The 13,675-nt window shown below is 35.2% G+C and overlaps 1 protein-coding gene across 10 annotated transcripts in view; it reads right to left on the minus strand.

Annotated features, from left to right (window-relative positions):
* kif21b (kinesin family member 21B) overlaps window positions 1-13,675 on the minus strand; it is an 89,119-nt gene that overhangs the window by 21,544 nt on the left and 53,900 nt on the right. For 5 of the 10 annotated variants that reach the window (XM_042733635.1, XM_042733629.1, XM_042733634.1 and 2 more), the window contains exons 10-25: window positions 13,388-13,451; window positions 13,074-13,298; window positions 11,651-11,792; window positions 10,496-10,637; window positions 9,865-10,053; window positions 9,433-9,632; window positions 7,745-7,852; window positions 7,353-7,654; window positions 5,204-5,357; window positions 4,831-5,034; window positions 4,616-4,717; window positions 3,918-4,083; window positions 936-996; window positions 792-840; window positions 420-619; window positions 194-268 (exon numbers count right to left, since the gene is read on the minus strand). In XM_042733635.1, the coding sequence (XP_042589569.1) occupies window positions 194-268; window positions 420-619; window positions 792-840; window positions 936-996; window positions 3,918-4,083; window positions 4,616-4,717; window positions 4,831-5,034; window positions 5,204-5,357; window positions 7,353-7,654; window positions 7,745-7,852; window positions 9,433-9,632; window positions 9,865-10,053; window positions 10,496-10,637; window positions 11,651-11,792; window positions 13,074-13,298; window positions 13,388-13,451 (2,383 nt within the window). The remainder of the gene's footprint in view (window positions 1-193; window positions 269-419; window positions 620-791; window positions 841-935; window positions 997-3,917; window positions 4,084-4,615; window positions 4,718-4,830; window positions 5,035-5,203; window positions 5,358-7,352; window positions 7,655-7,744; window positions 7,853-9,432; window positions 9,633-9,864; window positions 10,054-10,495; window positions 10,638-11,650; window positions 11,793-13,073; window positions 13,299-13,387; window positions 13,452-13,675) is intronic. The other 5 variants (XM_042733631.1, XM_042733638.1, XM_042733630.1 and 2 more) reach the window with 2 other exon arrangements.

Here is a 13,675-nt window from a genome sequence, read left to right on the forward strand (position 1 = left end):
TACATTAAGAATAAGACTGTTAACTGTGCCCACAATAAAATAAGTTAGTATGACTAGCATTAGTCTTTGCCCTTATTTTTGCCCTGTCTTTAGGAAGCATAATGTAACTGTAATTAATTCAGTAATAAACTGAGATCTTTTTTTTCCTCCAGATCTCAGTTGGAAACCTTGGGGATGAAGAGGATGAAGTTACCTATATGGCTGGCCTCGGTCGTATGACTGCCTCCTTGTTAAGGGAGATGTGTCAGATCCTCTGGACTGCCTTGGGCTGAAACATCAGCATAGAAATTGTGTTATGTTCAAAATAACTGAATAACTGTGAGGAGACAGAATCCAAAATTCTCTTCACACCCTGATCCCATATAACGGAATATAATTTATTCCAGTATGGGAGGGTTTTGCCTGACAGCTCCACTCACAATGTGTGTCCTCTAACAGGCAGGCTGATGGTTCGAGACACCAGATCTCTGGAATAGGCCTCTTTGAGGACCAGGCCGTTCTCATGGATCTCCGACAGAGAGGCCAGGGACTTAGTGATGTTCTTGGAGGTGAGGTGCAGGATAGGGCCCAAATACTCAGCTGACACCGCCTTCATTTGTGCAGATAGCCGAGGCTCAACCTGTGAGAGGAAATGCAGTAAATATTTCAAAATACTACACTGCCACCTGCTGGTTATAACACACAGAACAGAAATGAAAAGTGCTGTTTTCTAATGCTGATGAGCCCAATCCATACAGTCATGTCATAAAATACTACTCGATCAACGCTGAGACACAAATTTAGAGTTTTACCTTCATCTTAAAGTCATCTTGACTCGCAGACAACTTCATCTGTGAAAAACTGTAGCAGGAAGTTAAGCAGTGAGGTTCAAATTTAATTTGATAGATTATTTCATGATAATCATCTGTGAATGTACTGTAAGAGTGTACTCATACCCGCCCTCTGACGCCTGACTGAACTCAGACGCATCCTCATCTGTGCTCGCATAGCCATTCTCTGAGGAATATGTGAAACATAATGAAGAATTAACAGCACAATTATAAATATAGCTGCAAGCAGCGATTACCAGTGTTCATTTTTTCATTTTCTAAACAACCATGTAATATCTAACCAAAGTGTAAAGTTCAACTTTTTTTTGATAAATATTGACCTCGAGAATCCAGAGAATTGTACTGCCGTGGTTGGTTTTTGAGGGTAAGCAAAAACCCTAGGACTAGTTTGTAAAAGCAGTTTTTTTTAAATAATCTTAAATGATAAAAAAACAATTTAATTGACAACAGTGTTTCTTGAGGCAAAGTTGTTCAGAATTAGGGGGCCTATCATATGATATGAATACCGTGAGCATGTGTGAAAAGTCACGCAATATACAATCATTTAGACATTTCAAAAACGATTTCTTTCAAATTTATTGAAGACCTTTAGGGCCGAGTCAAACAGACCCGAGTTTTGTTCTGATCAGCAGCTGTTAATTCAGTCTAATAGGTGCTCGAACTTCATTGGCTAGTTGATGCGTAGTTTTTTTTAAGATTTTGTCCTATTATAGCACATAGTGCCCAGACTCCGTGATTTTTCTCATGTGACCTCAGATCGAGGTCTTACATGTGCATATTTAGTTTGAAGTAAATATCTCATTCCATTGAAAAGTTGTAGCTAGGGATGTAACGATTAACCGCAAGCCGGTTGAAATTCGATTCAAATATGTGGAGATTCAAATCGGTTGAGATGCTAAACAAATTCATTTAGGGGTAGGAGTTTATATAAATGCATGTCTGAGAGGAACTTACTGTCTTTAGAAAAGTTTAGATGGTATTTTTTCTTTGCATCTTGCCTCTTGCCTGTATAATGCAAATTAAAGTTCATAAGTTGTTTACAGCAGAAACAAAGGAAACACTTTAAGCGCCACCTGCTGGCAGAAAGTGAATCTGGGTCTCATTCAGCTCGTCTGCTGTTTCATGCAGATATTTTTATGTATAGTTTCACAAAACTGAAGTCAAACCATTCTGTTTTTGTTTCAAAATTTCGAAATTATGCAATCTAATTTAGATTAAAAACTGCTCATGTTACATGTATGCAGCATTTTTTTTTTTTTCATGACGAAAAAGCAGTGGTTGCCTCTAATTTTATATGGAAAGAGCACAGACAAAGCCCTATTTTGTTTATATGAAGAGATTTATTTTATTTCTTTTATTTGTTATTTATTTGATTTGGGACTTGTTTTAACATTTCAATTTAGTTTTGTTATTTACCTTTACCTTCTATTTAAATTTCATCATTTAGCAGACGTTTTTAACCAAAGCGACAAATGAGGACAATAGAAGCAATCAAAACCAACAAAAGAGCAATAATATGCACTAAAAAATAGCAATAAAGTGCTATATTAGTATATTATTATAGTTATATTTCAATTTCACAAAGAAATGTGCACCATTTTGTCCAAGCAATAATTAAAGGACACATTTAAATTTATAATTTGTCTTAAATCTCATTTTGTAAAAAAAAAAAAACAAAAAAAAAAAAACCTGAATCGAATCAAATCGTGAAATCAAAATCATATATATCGAATTGAATCGTGAGTTGAGTGATTGTTACATCCCTAGATATAGCCATTTTAGGAAACGTGGCCTTGCCTCTAGTAAATGTGGTTTTAGGAAACGTGGCCTTGCCTCTTTCGTAAATCTAAAGTAGATGTAGTCGACTAAAATCTAAAGGTTAGATGCCATTTAGTTTTCGACTAAAATCTGAAATAGTTTTTAGTTAAATTGCAATGCATTAGTCGACTAAAATTAGGGTTTGTTTTTACATTATTATTCGGTTTTATTTTAGTACATCAGGTTAAGCTAAAGCTTATTAATGAAATGAAATAAAATAATTGTTTTAATTTATGTATTTTAGATATTTATTTCCTTATTATAGATTTGTTTTATAATTTCAATTAACATTTATTTATTTCAATTAATGAAGAATATAATTAAGAATTTTATGGTTTTAGTTTTAACTATAAAAACCTTATACTAGTAAACTTTATTTATTAAAATAATATTTTCTATAATGTTCTTAGTCTGTCTGCAATCTGGGATAGAAGTTACAGTAGTTGTTTATTATATTTGTTTTTTATTTAGTTAATTTAATTAGATTTTATATTAATTTAATTTAATTTTTTTGTTTTTATGTTATCAATATTTTAAACAGTGCCGTGTTTTACCACGGTTAGATCAGGACGGTACAATGCAAATGTACGTGTACAATGTATGTGACTTCTGTATTGGATGTTTGTGACTGGATATCTTCCCAAATCGTCCTTCCCTAACATTTGTCAAGTTTTTTTTCATTGACGAAAATGAGAGTATATTTTCATTTTAGTTTTTGTCATTAAAAACTGGTTTTTATTAAGTTATCATCTTGTTTTCGCCTGTGAGAAAACAAAATTTACACTGCTCTCCAGAGGATTTTCTTGCACTTGGAATGGTTCTGCCAAGGCGAAAAACCTAGGACTAGTTTACAAAAGAAGGTTTTTCAAAAAAATTTTAAAAAGCCAAAGATTTCCTCAAGGGTGGCGGTCGAATCTGTTACATGGGTTTTGTTGGTTTCCAATGATATAAGACATTTGAGTCTAAGACAAGCGCTTTAGGAGTTATGAGCGATTTCGTACTTTTGATCACTGTAGCGCCCCCGTCAGGCCGATCGGGAAAACCTTGGCTTCCAAACGAACTCTGGTACAGTTGAATGGATGAACCAATGAATGGATGACCTCCAACAACGTGTGGTTTTGTTTATAGTTTCTGGTTCACTTGCAAAAAGGGCAGTGTGAATGCTAAAGAATCGGATCGGAGCTCGGAGCTGCTCGGATCGAATTAGCCAGGTCATTCCCACCAGCAGGGAAAATATAGATATATGAATACTCCTGACTGATTACTCACCTTGCTGGACATTGTGGATTAGAGCTTGCAGCTCAGGGATACACTCGGCCTTTTCCCTTAGAGCATCCAGGATCATGTGATTGTGGGAAGAGCCAATCACATCCGTCTGCCGCAGCTGACCCTCCAGAAGGCGAATTTGAGCCTCTTTTTGAGCAACTTGTAACCCCTATATACACAAACACACGTGAAACACTACCATTCACACGTTTGGGGTCAGTAAGATGTTTTAAACATTTTTGAAGGAAGTCTCTTCTGCTCACCAAGGGTGCTTTTATTTGACATATTACAACTTAAATACTTTTTTAAAAATATATTTCTAGACAATTTATTCATGTGATATAAAGCTGAATTTTCAGCATCATTCCAGCCTTTGAAATCATTCTAATATTAAACATTTTTATTATCTACACTGAAAACAGTTGTGCTGCTTTTTGTAACATTATGCCTTCACTGTCACTTTTTATTGTAGCTGAAAAAAAGGAATTAATTTCTAAAAAAAAAAAAAAAAATCTTGACTCTAAACTTTTGAATGGTAGTGTACATATTTGCTCTTTTTTACGGTTTAAATTCTTATATAATGAATGTATTACAATTTCACTTTTAATTAAGTTATTCTAATCTACTTAATCATGTATTACTCTGGATGACCCTAATCAGAACATCAAACAGTTTTGTTGGATTTGTCTGTCTGGATTTACCTTGTCAATAGAGGCTTTGAGGAAGTAGTCCAGGAGAGCGCGAGCTTCGGCCAGCGAGCAGGAACTGATGACCACTGAGGTGTCCACCGAGTCCAGCTCATCCTAAAATAAGCACACTTTTTGACCAATATCAAAAAAACCTCTATGTAAATATAAGTGATGTGTGATTCAACTACATATAACAAGCAAGCAGTCATTTCTGAAATGCCCTGTACCTTGGTCTCCTCGATCTGTACGATGGTGGCCTGGCAGTCTGACAGACTGTCGCTGATGTAGTCGATGTTGGCATTGAGAACCTCTATCTCCTCGTTCATCTCTTGAAGCAGCCTCTCCTCCTCATCTTCTCTGAAGCCCTCGTTCAGTAACTTTTCTCTCTTGCGCAACAGCGCCTCCTGCTGCATGGACAGCTCCTCACGTTTCTGGAAGTGAGACAAAAAAAAAAAAAAAGTACGCTCACAATCCTTTATTGCTTAACTGTTACGTTGTTAAACACAAATCATTAATGCACACAACAATCATTCAACAAAAATGCACAGGGTGCATAATGCATAATGTAACATGTAAAAGAAATATAAATGCAAAAATCACCTTAATGAGGCGATCCATATCAGCTTCCACATTAGTGATGGTCATTCTCTGCATCACAATATCCATGATCCTCCTCTCCAGAGACTGCCACTTCTGACGGGCTGACTTTGAAAAACTTGTGCTCGTACTCTTTCGCTGGAACTTTTTTCTACTACTGAAAACAAATACAGATATACAATATATAGCTTACAGTTCATATTGTAATGAGAACAGAATTTTCTTAATGAATGTCACCTAATAGATCTAAGAGAAATCATAAAATGTATTAGATTAACATTTTTAAAAAAAAGAATGGAATAAAAAAAAAAATGTGCATTTAACTTCCATAATGTCATGCATTTCTGACTGAAAAAAAAAAAAACATTTAAAGGCAGGATTGATACATTGGGATTTGATTGGAGTGATATAAATTGTTATTATCATTATTATTATCATCATTATTTGTATTATTATTATTATTATTATTTTAATAATTGTATAAAAAATTATGTATTAAGGTACAAATGTGACAATAAAGAAATATATATAAAGTCACAAAAGATTTCCATTTTAAGATCTTTAGAACTTTCTATTCATCAAATAATCCTAAGAAAAAAAATCTATATACAAAAAGTACCAAAAAAAGGAATCTTTCAGTGATAATAAAGGTGCATTCATGTCATATCATATTTACCATGATTACGAGATACCAACTTGTAAAAAGCATTCACGTCCGCGTGAACAGCTTCAAATTGAACATCATGTGTTGTCATTTCGAAATTACAGTAATTATGACATGGCATGAGTGCAGCATATGAAACATTTGTGCAAAATCATCATATTAAGGCCTTTTTCACACTGAACGTGATAATTTGGCGTGATGATGCTTTTTAATCAAAACGATAGATCCCTATGGGGCTATTCACACCAGGCGCGATCATTTGCGGCGTGAAAAAGCGAGGACATTTTTCATCCTGTGTGTCGTCTTTTTTTTTTCCTGTCGCTCCGTGATGAAACGGGTGGTCCAATTAGTTTTGAGCTTAGATCACTTGCCCGGAGCAGCTGCCGTTGCACAAAAGGCGAGAGTGGTGGTGCTAATTATATTTTAAGATGTATTCTTGAAAGCATTATAGATAGTTTGTGTTTCTGGTGTAGAACCAAACTTAAAGTGCCCCTATTATGGGTAATGAAAGGTTTTGGGAGTCCCCAACAACAGGTTGGCATGCATGCAAGGTCAAAAAATACTTTCATTGTCTTATTTACACCTTACTTGCTCAACAATTCGCTCAATGAGTCATTTTTCCAAACTCCTCCTTTGCGTGATGCTAATCTGCGGTGATTTTCATTTCATCATGAGACAGTAAAACCTGATTAAGCAACGTTTGTGAGCGCAGTGCTGCTTTGTGTACATCGTTACTGGGGAAAGCGCTATTTTACTGCTCCAAGAGCGGCACCTAGTGGCAAAGAATGAATTTGCATTTTCATTCAGACCAACACGAAAAGACCAACAAGTGGGCGGGCAATATGCTAATGTTTCTTGCTGACATCAACATGAAACGACTTGGGACTCGTTTAAAAAATGACTCGTTTCAATGATTCAGAGTCTACTATTTCTTTTGAGAGACAATAACTTTATGCACGGTGCACTTTCAGATTTAAAACTTTGCAGGATGTTTTCATTCACTAAGAGCTGTTACACACTGCATGAAAGGTGATTTTTAAAAATCTGTAATGGGGCATTTTAATGTAATGCTGCTGAGTAGCGGACAATGTTAGGAAAAATTTATTGTTTGTTGGCGCCACCTAGTGTGCAGGCGTCAATTAGCAGAAAGCGATCCAAACAATCGTTTCACACTCAGTGTGAAAGCACCATTTATCGCTGATTCACCTCATTTTTTCCCATCGTGCTCAGCACTCAGTGTGAAACAGCCTTTAGACTGCTTTCTGAAGCATCACGTGACAGTGAAAACTGGGGTTATGATGCTGAAAATTCAGCTTTACAATCACAGGAATAAATTACAATTTTAAAATTAAAATAGAAAAGTTATTTAAAAATTATACTTATATTTCACAATATTATTGTTTTTTGCTCAAATAAAGGCAGCCTCAGAGAGCATAAGAGACTTCCTTGTAAAACACTCATTGAGTCATTGGTGTACGCATCACTGACCTGGCCAGGTTTCCTCCAGTCCCGTGGCTCTCATTCTCTCCCAGGAATCCGTTCAGTTTGGTATTCCACTGGCGTATGATGCTGGTCACCGAGCGAGTGGATTCGTGTTCGGAGGTTGTTGTTGTGGTGCTGGTGGACAGCTCTGCTCCGGAGTCCACACTGGTGAGTTTGCGGGCCACGCGTCCGGCCACACGCTCCGACATGGGCTTGGCCAGCCGCCTCAGCGCCGTCACTTCCTGCGTCTTCCTCCGCAACACGATCTCCTGCTGACGCTTCTGGGTCTCTAAAGCTCTGATCTGATACTAACAGAGCACAGAGTTTGAGTAAATAATACGACATACATCACCATAAACAACTGGTAGCACTCGTTTTTAAACGTTAATCAGTCAAACCTCTTGTCGTCGCTGCTCTTTCTTCAGTTGTGCGATTTCTCTGTTCCTCCTTGCATCGATCATCCTCCTCCGCTGCTGCTCCTCCTTCATCTGCTTCATCAGCGCCACCTATAGGTGGGATGAAGAGCAAGCACTGTGAGAAACTACTAGATGCAGCAGCGTCTAACAGCAAAAGTCTAATGTTCCCATTCACATAATATTTGCCATAAAAAACTAGTATGCAATATTAGAATGAATGTGACCCAAAATACAGTACATTCCATTAAACGAGAATTTTGTATATTAATAATATAAAGGTTATTTGGGATTTTATTTACATTTGATGAACACATTTCTTCTAGTTTGCCAGGATTATCAAAATAGTGGTATTAAAATTTGTGGCTGCACTTTTTTCTGGTCTAGCTGTCACACTGGAAAGCAACAGCCAATCAAGCACACTGCATTATGGGATAGACTTATTTCATACCTTGCTTTTTTGTATAATGCCTATTTTACAAATGTTATCTGGGTGCTATACACTACCATTCAAAAGTTTGGGCTTAGTAAGATTTTTTTTAATGTTTCATTCTCACCAAGGTTGATCAAATAGATACAGTACACACAAAAATACTATGAAAAGTTATTACAATTTAACATATTTTTAAATGTAATTTATTCATGTGATGCAAAGCTGTATTTGTAGCTCCCATTACTCCAGTCTTCAATGTCACAGAATTCTTCAGAAATCATTTTAATATGCTGATTTGCTCAAGAGGTATCTTTTTATTCTTATGTTCTTATTATTATCAGGGTTGAAAACCATCAATGTGGAAACCATCACGCTTTTTTCAGAATTATCCGATCAATATAAAGTTTAAAAGAACAGCATTTATTTGAAATAAAAAGATTTGTAACATTATAAATGTCTTTGTCACTTCAATGCATCATTGCTGGTTGAATGTTAATTTCTTGAAAAAAAAAAAAAATTAAATAAATAAAAAAAATACCGACAATACTATTGTAGTGTTTTATTATTTGGAATCAGTTATTATTTTTAATGTTAGTTACATTTTGAGTGTTTTTGTCATTTTTAGTATTTTTTTATATATGTGTACATAGTTTATTAATTTTCTATTTAATTATTTTAAGTACATCAGGTTAAACTAACCTGAAAAATGTTGCAACTACATAAAATTAAAAAAAGAGTATATTTTATTTTATTTCAGTTAAAGTGTTTTATTATTATTATTATTATTATTATTATTATACAAATAATGACTTTTTATGTTTCTTTTAGTTTAAGTTTTAGTTTTACTTAACCATAATAACCCTGCCCCAAACTTTTGAACATTAGTCACTGTGTGTGTGTGTGTGTGTGTGTGTGTGTGTGTGTGTCCACTTTTCCAATACTTGAAAAAAGGAAGTATTTTCCCCACTATCAGCATAAAAACTATCATGCAAACTGGGGCACACTCGATGCCTGAGGGATCAGCTACTTTCATTGAAAAAAAGGAAAAAAAAAAATACTCATGGGAAAAATTGGTAACTTAATTACACTCTTAAAATAACAGTTTGACACTATAAATGTCTTCATTCGCTGTTACAGTCAATTATCTCTGCAGCTGAAGAAACCGATGAAATGTTTTGTTTTTCCTCCTGATGGCCTCAAGGGGGCAGCGTATTTCTAAAAATAAAGCTCCAGCTCTCACCTTGGCTTTCTTCATCTCGGCCACCTCAGACTGCAGTTTCTTGAGCTCTCTCTCGTAGCGGCTCTGGTTCTTCAGCAGACGCGCGTGCTCCTTCTGAGCGGCCTGCAGCTTCAGCAGGTCTCGGTTCATCTCCTTCAGACGCTTCTCATACTCTGATTTGATCTTACTGGCTTTCTCCTCAGTGTAGTTCTCCATGGACACTAAAATCACAGAAAATGAAGGAGGAATTGTTTACTGTTGTTGACATTCCAAAGATGAAAAAAAAAAACGAATTTCTTATGGGTTTGAAACAGCATGAGGGTGAGTAAATGATGACTGGGTTTTAATTTTAAGAGTTAACACCTATTCATATACTTTTGGGCCTTTTGCCTTGTAAAAATACAAGAACTACATCACAAACAACAAATGGATATGATGCTGGCAGACGCTCACTGAGGTTGTGCAGCACGCGGTCTCTCTCCAGCTGTGTGTCTCTGATCTTGTTCTGGAGCAGAATCAGTTTCTCCTCATACTGACTCTTCAGCGTCAGGAGCCGCCGCTGGCTGTTCTCCAGCTCATCGATGAGCCTCTGCTTGATCTCGATCTCACACGTCAGGTCCGCAAGATCGGCCTGCAAGCTGACTGAGATGAGGAGCCACAGGTAACAAGGTCAGTGTGAATGAAAGGGACTGACTGGATGTCTGTAATCAACGCTAGGGCTGTCAAAAAACTAATTAGAATTTCGAATATGCAAAAACGTTGCCTTCGAATTTTTAAAAAACACTTCTTGAGACTTTGTGGTGTTTTTGTTTTTTTGCATCCCATTGCATCTTATGTTTTTAAATGAAAAAAGTACTCTTTTGTTTTCGGTCCTTAGTATTAAACTATACATGCATACATGATGCTTTTTGTTTCTAATTGTTTATGCAACATTAAATGGTTTAGAAACATTATTTTAAACATTATGCAATTTTTTCAAAGATAGTCGTGTTATTTTATTGCTTTGAAGAAATGTGCATTAGTAATATTTTGATCGATGCATCCTCTTGTGGCCTCAGGAGAGAAATTCTGAATCAGAATGCACCTTTCTCGTCTGAGTCAGAGTCGGAATCCACCAGGCTCTCGTCGCTGTCGAACTCATCCTCCTCCCTGGTCTCCTCTTCCTCCTCCTCCTCATCACAGCCGCTCTCGCCGGGATCATCCTCCTGAAGAGGATACATGCCATCCTGCTCAGAGAGATCAAACCTTAAGACTGTCTTTTGCACTCTACAAACCACAAAAAATAATTATATACCATTTACAAACTTTGGTAATACTTTCCTTAAAGCCTTTATGTATAACGCATTATAAAGAGTTGTTAAAGGGTATAATAATTCATAATGTGCATTGTAATTAATTACATCTTGACGTAACGAACAATAACTGAATTTAAAATGCATAGTATAACAATGAATTGCTAAGTGTTATAATGTGTTAACTGTGGTTACAATCATTTATGAGTTTGTACAATGCATTATAAGACAAAACTACTTTTATAATGCATTATACATAAAGGCTTTAAGAAACTTTTTTTTCATATATATATATATCTCCTTAATATTTTTGTGAAAAAGCAGCAGTGCATCTAGCAGTGTTTTATTATGTCTTTGTCTGTTATATTACAAATTATTCCTTTAATTTTATGATTTTATTATTTAAACACTTCCATATAACCTTTTATTTAATATTAAGACTCAGTATTACAAGTGTATTCTTGGAATAACTTTTTTTTACTTTTATTCTTGCAGCACAGCTTTATTCTCATAAAATACTGCTTTATTGATTTATTTTCCTCAAAATATTACAACTTTTCCTTGCCTTTATATTCATAAAACACTAAAAATAAAAACGTTATTGCAAGATTGTTTTTTTCTCATATTACAACTCCATTGCAGAAAAATGTTACAAAATTTTTCCATTTCCATTTTTTAAGACTTAAAAATTAAGACACAATTCTTGCAATTTATGCAAGATTTACATTTAGCAAATGTGCAATTTAGATAATATTCAACTTCTTTATTCTCATATTTATTCACACTGCCGTAAAACTAAATTCTTGTATTATAACAGCTTTATTCTCATAAAACATTGCCATGCAGATTTTTTCCTCAGAATAATACGACTTTTATTGAAATCCACCTCAAATCTTTGTAAACAGCAGACCAGTTGGAACATAAAGAATAAATTTCCTTTCTCTCACCTCTTCAGGTTCATTATCAGAGTCTCCATCTCCATTTTCTCTCCGCTCTTGGTTTTCCCTGCTCAGCCCATTCTCGCTCTTTTCTCCATTCTCCTGAGGATAAAGCTTGGCCCTCTTCTTCAAACCTTTTTCTTTCTCAGGACTGAAAAATAATGGTGATCTAGTATTAAAATTCCTATAGACAAATACATGCATAAACAAAGCACTGATGTAATCAATAAGACATTCATTACACAGTAGTTTGAACACTAAAAAATAAGGGATCGGGCCATAATTCCGACAATTCCACCAATATCTGACGCAAACGTCATTTAATAGTCATGTAATCACACCACGGGGACTCATGCAGTGGAGAGATTTATCCTCGGTCTTCTGCTTTTTAGCCTTTGCAGGTCAGCTGAGACTTTCAGTAGTAATTCTGTAGCATTGGGTTCACAAATTACCCATGGTCTCTCTCCCATAACGACCACATTAGAGCCAATCTGAGAGCAGGACGTTCCTGTAGTCATATTCATTATAACGGACGATTTACTGAGAGATGCTTGTGTCTGTGCCAGCTTGCTGTCCTTAGTCTGAGTCGGTCAGGACATACTGGCACAAACCCAGAGATAAATCTAATTCTGGCACATTTTACAGCCTCTTATTGGCTCAGGACAAGCATATTAAAGTCTTCCAAATACACAATCAATGAAATAAGTTACAAGACCTCTGCTACCATCAGAAGAGATTGCCAGACATAGACATGAAGTGTCAAGACCCCCTGAGACGTCCTGGAGCAGGGTCTCTTATTTAACAGCATTAATTAATTCTTATATGCAGTGGATATTGTAGTCTGACAACATCATTTCATTTTAGATTACATAAGTGAAAATCTTTTCGGACCTATCTTCCATGTGTATTTATCATGGTATAATTTCCCTCAACATGAAAATGAAATGAAATTAACATTTTTTTTAAATCATTTTCCAAAGAAATTTGAGCAGAATAAATAAATGAAAAAATAAATAAATATATAAAGAGTAAAAATAAATAATACATAAAAGAATAAATACAAAATTAATTAATTTGTAAAGAATACATAAAATAATAAAACAATAATATGAAACAATATAATAATATAATATAAAAAAATAAAATAATAATAATGCAAAAATACATAAAATAATAAGCAAGTAAATAAAATAATAAAAAAATCTGTAAAAAAATGAATACATACATAAATGCATACAAGAATACAAGTATTGAATACAAGTAAATAAATAAAAATAAAAAATCAATAAAAAGAATAAATAAACTAATAAGCACATAAAAGAATAAAGTTTAAAAATAAATAAAAAAAGAATCAATAAAAAGAACAAATAAATCAAAGAATAAAATAAATAAAAACAAACAAACAAACAAGCACTTGCTCCTCAGACCTCACCTCTTCCTCCTCTGATTTCTCTCTTTCTTCTTCAGCCTCTCCACATCTAATTTGGCTTGACGAATCACATCTGTCATCTCTGCATCCATGGAAACAGAGGGGGAGGAGCCGAGAGCGAGTGCTGGAGTAGACGGGTGAGAGGCCGGGTGTGGAGAGCGGGCGGAGAGGCGAGACAAACTGCGCCTCAGAGACTCGTTCATGGCCTCACTCTCCAGCAGCTTAGACCTGAGAACCAGAGCCATACGAGTCATTGTTTTATACTGCTCTGTGAGAAATTCACATCCAAACGTGTCACGAGCAGAATATCGTGTTACCTCAGCTCTTCGATTTCTCGAATGTAGTTCTGGATTAGATTGCCGATCTCCTCGTTCGTTTCCCCTGTTCAAAGTGTGACAGATTTATTCAGAAATAATGATTACCAAAGTACTGATTCTTGTTTGTTCATTTTTTAACACCATGCCAGCTTTCTTGGCTATTTTTTTATGACAAAAACTATATTTAAGGTAATTAAACTTTGAAATTGAAACCAAATAAGATCCTTTTTTAAAAAACCTTTTCAAGGGTATCAACAGAATAAAACAATTTTCCAAAAGAAGTTGAAG

Source organism: Cyprinus carpio, chromosome B11, assembly GCF_018340385.1.
Source record: "Cyprinus carpio isolate SPL01 chromosome B11, ASM1834038v1, whole genome shotgun sequence".
In the NCBI taxonomy this organism is placed as follows: domain Eukaryota; kingdom Metazoa; phylum Chordata; class Actinopteri; order Cypriniformes; family Cyprinidae; genus Cyprinus; species Cyprinus carpio.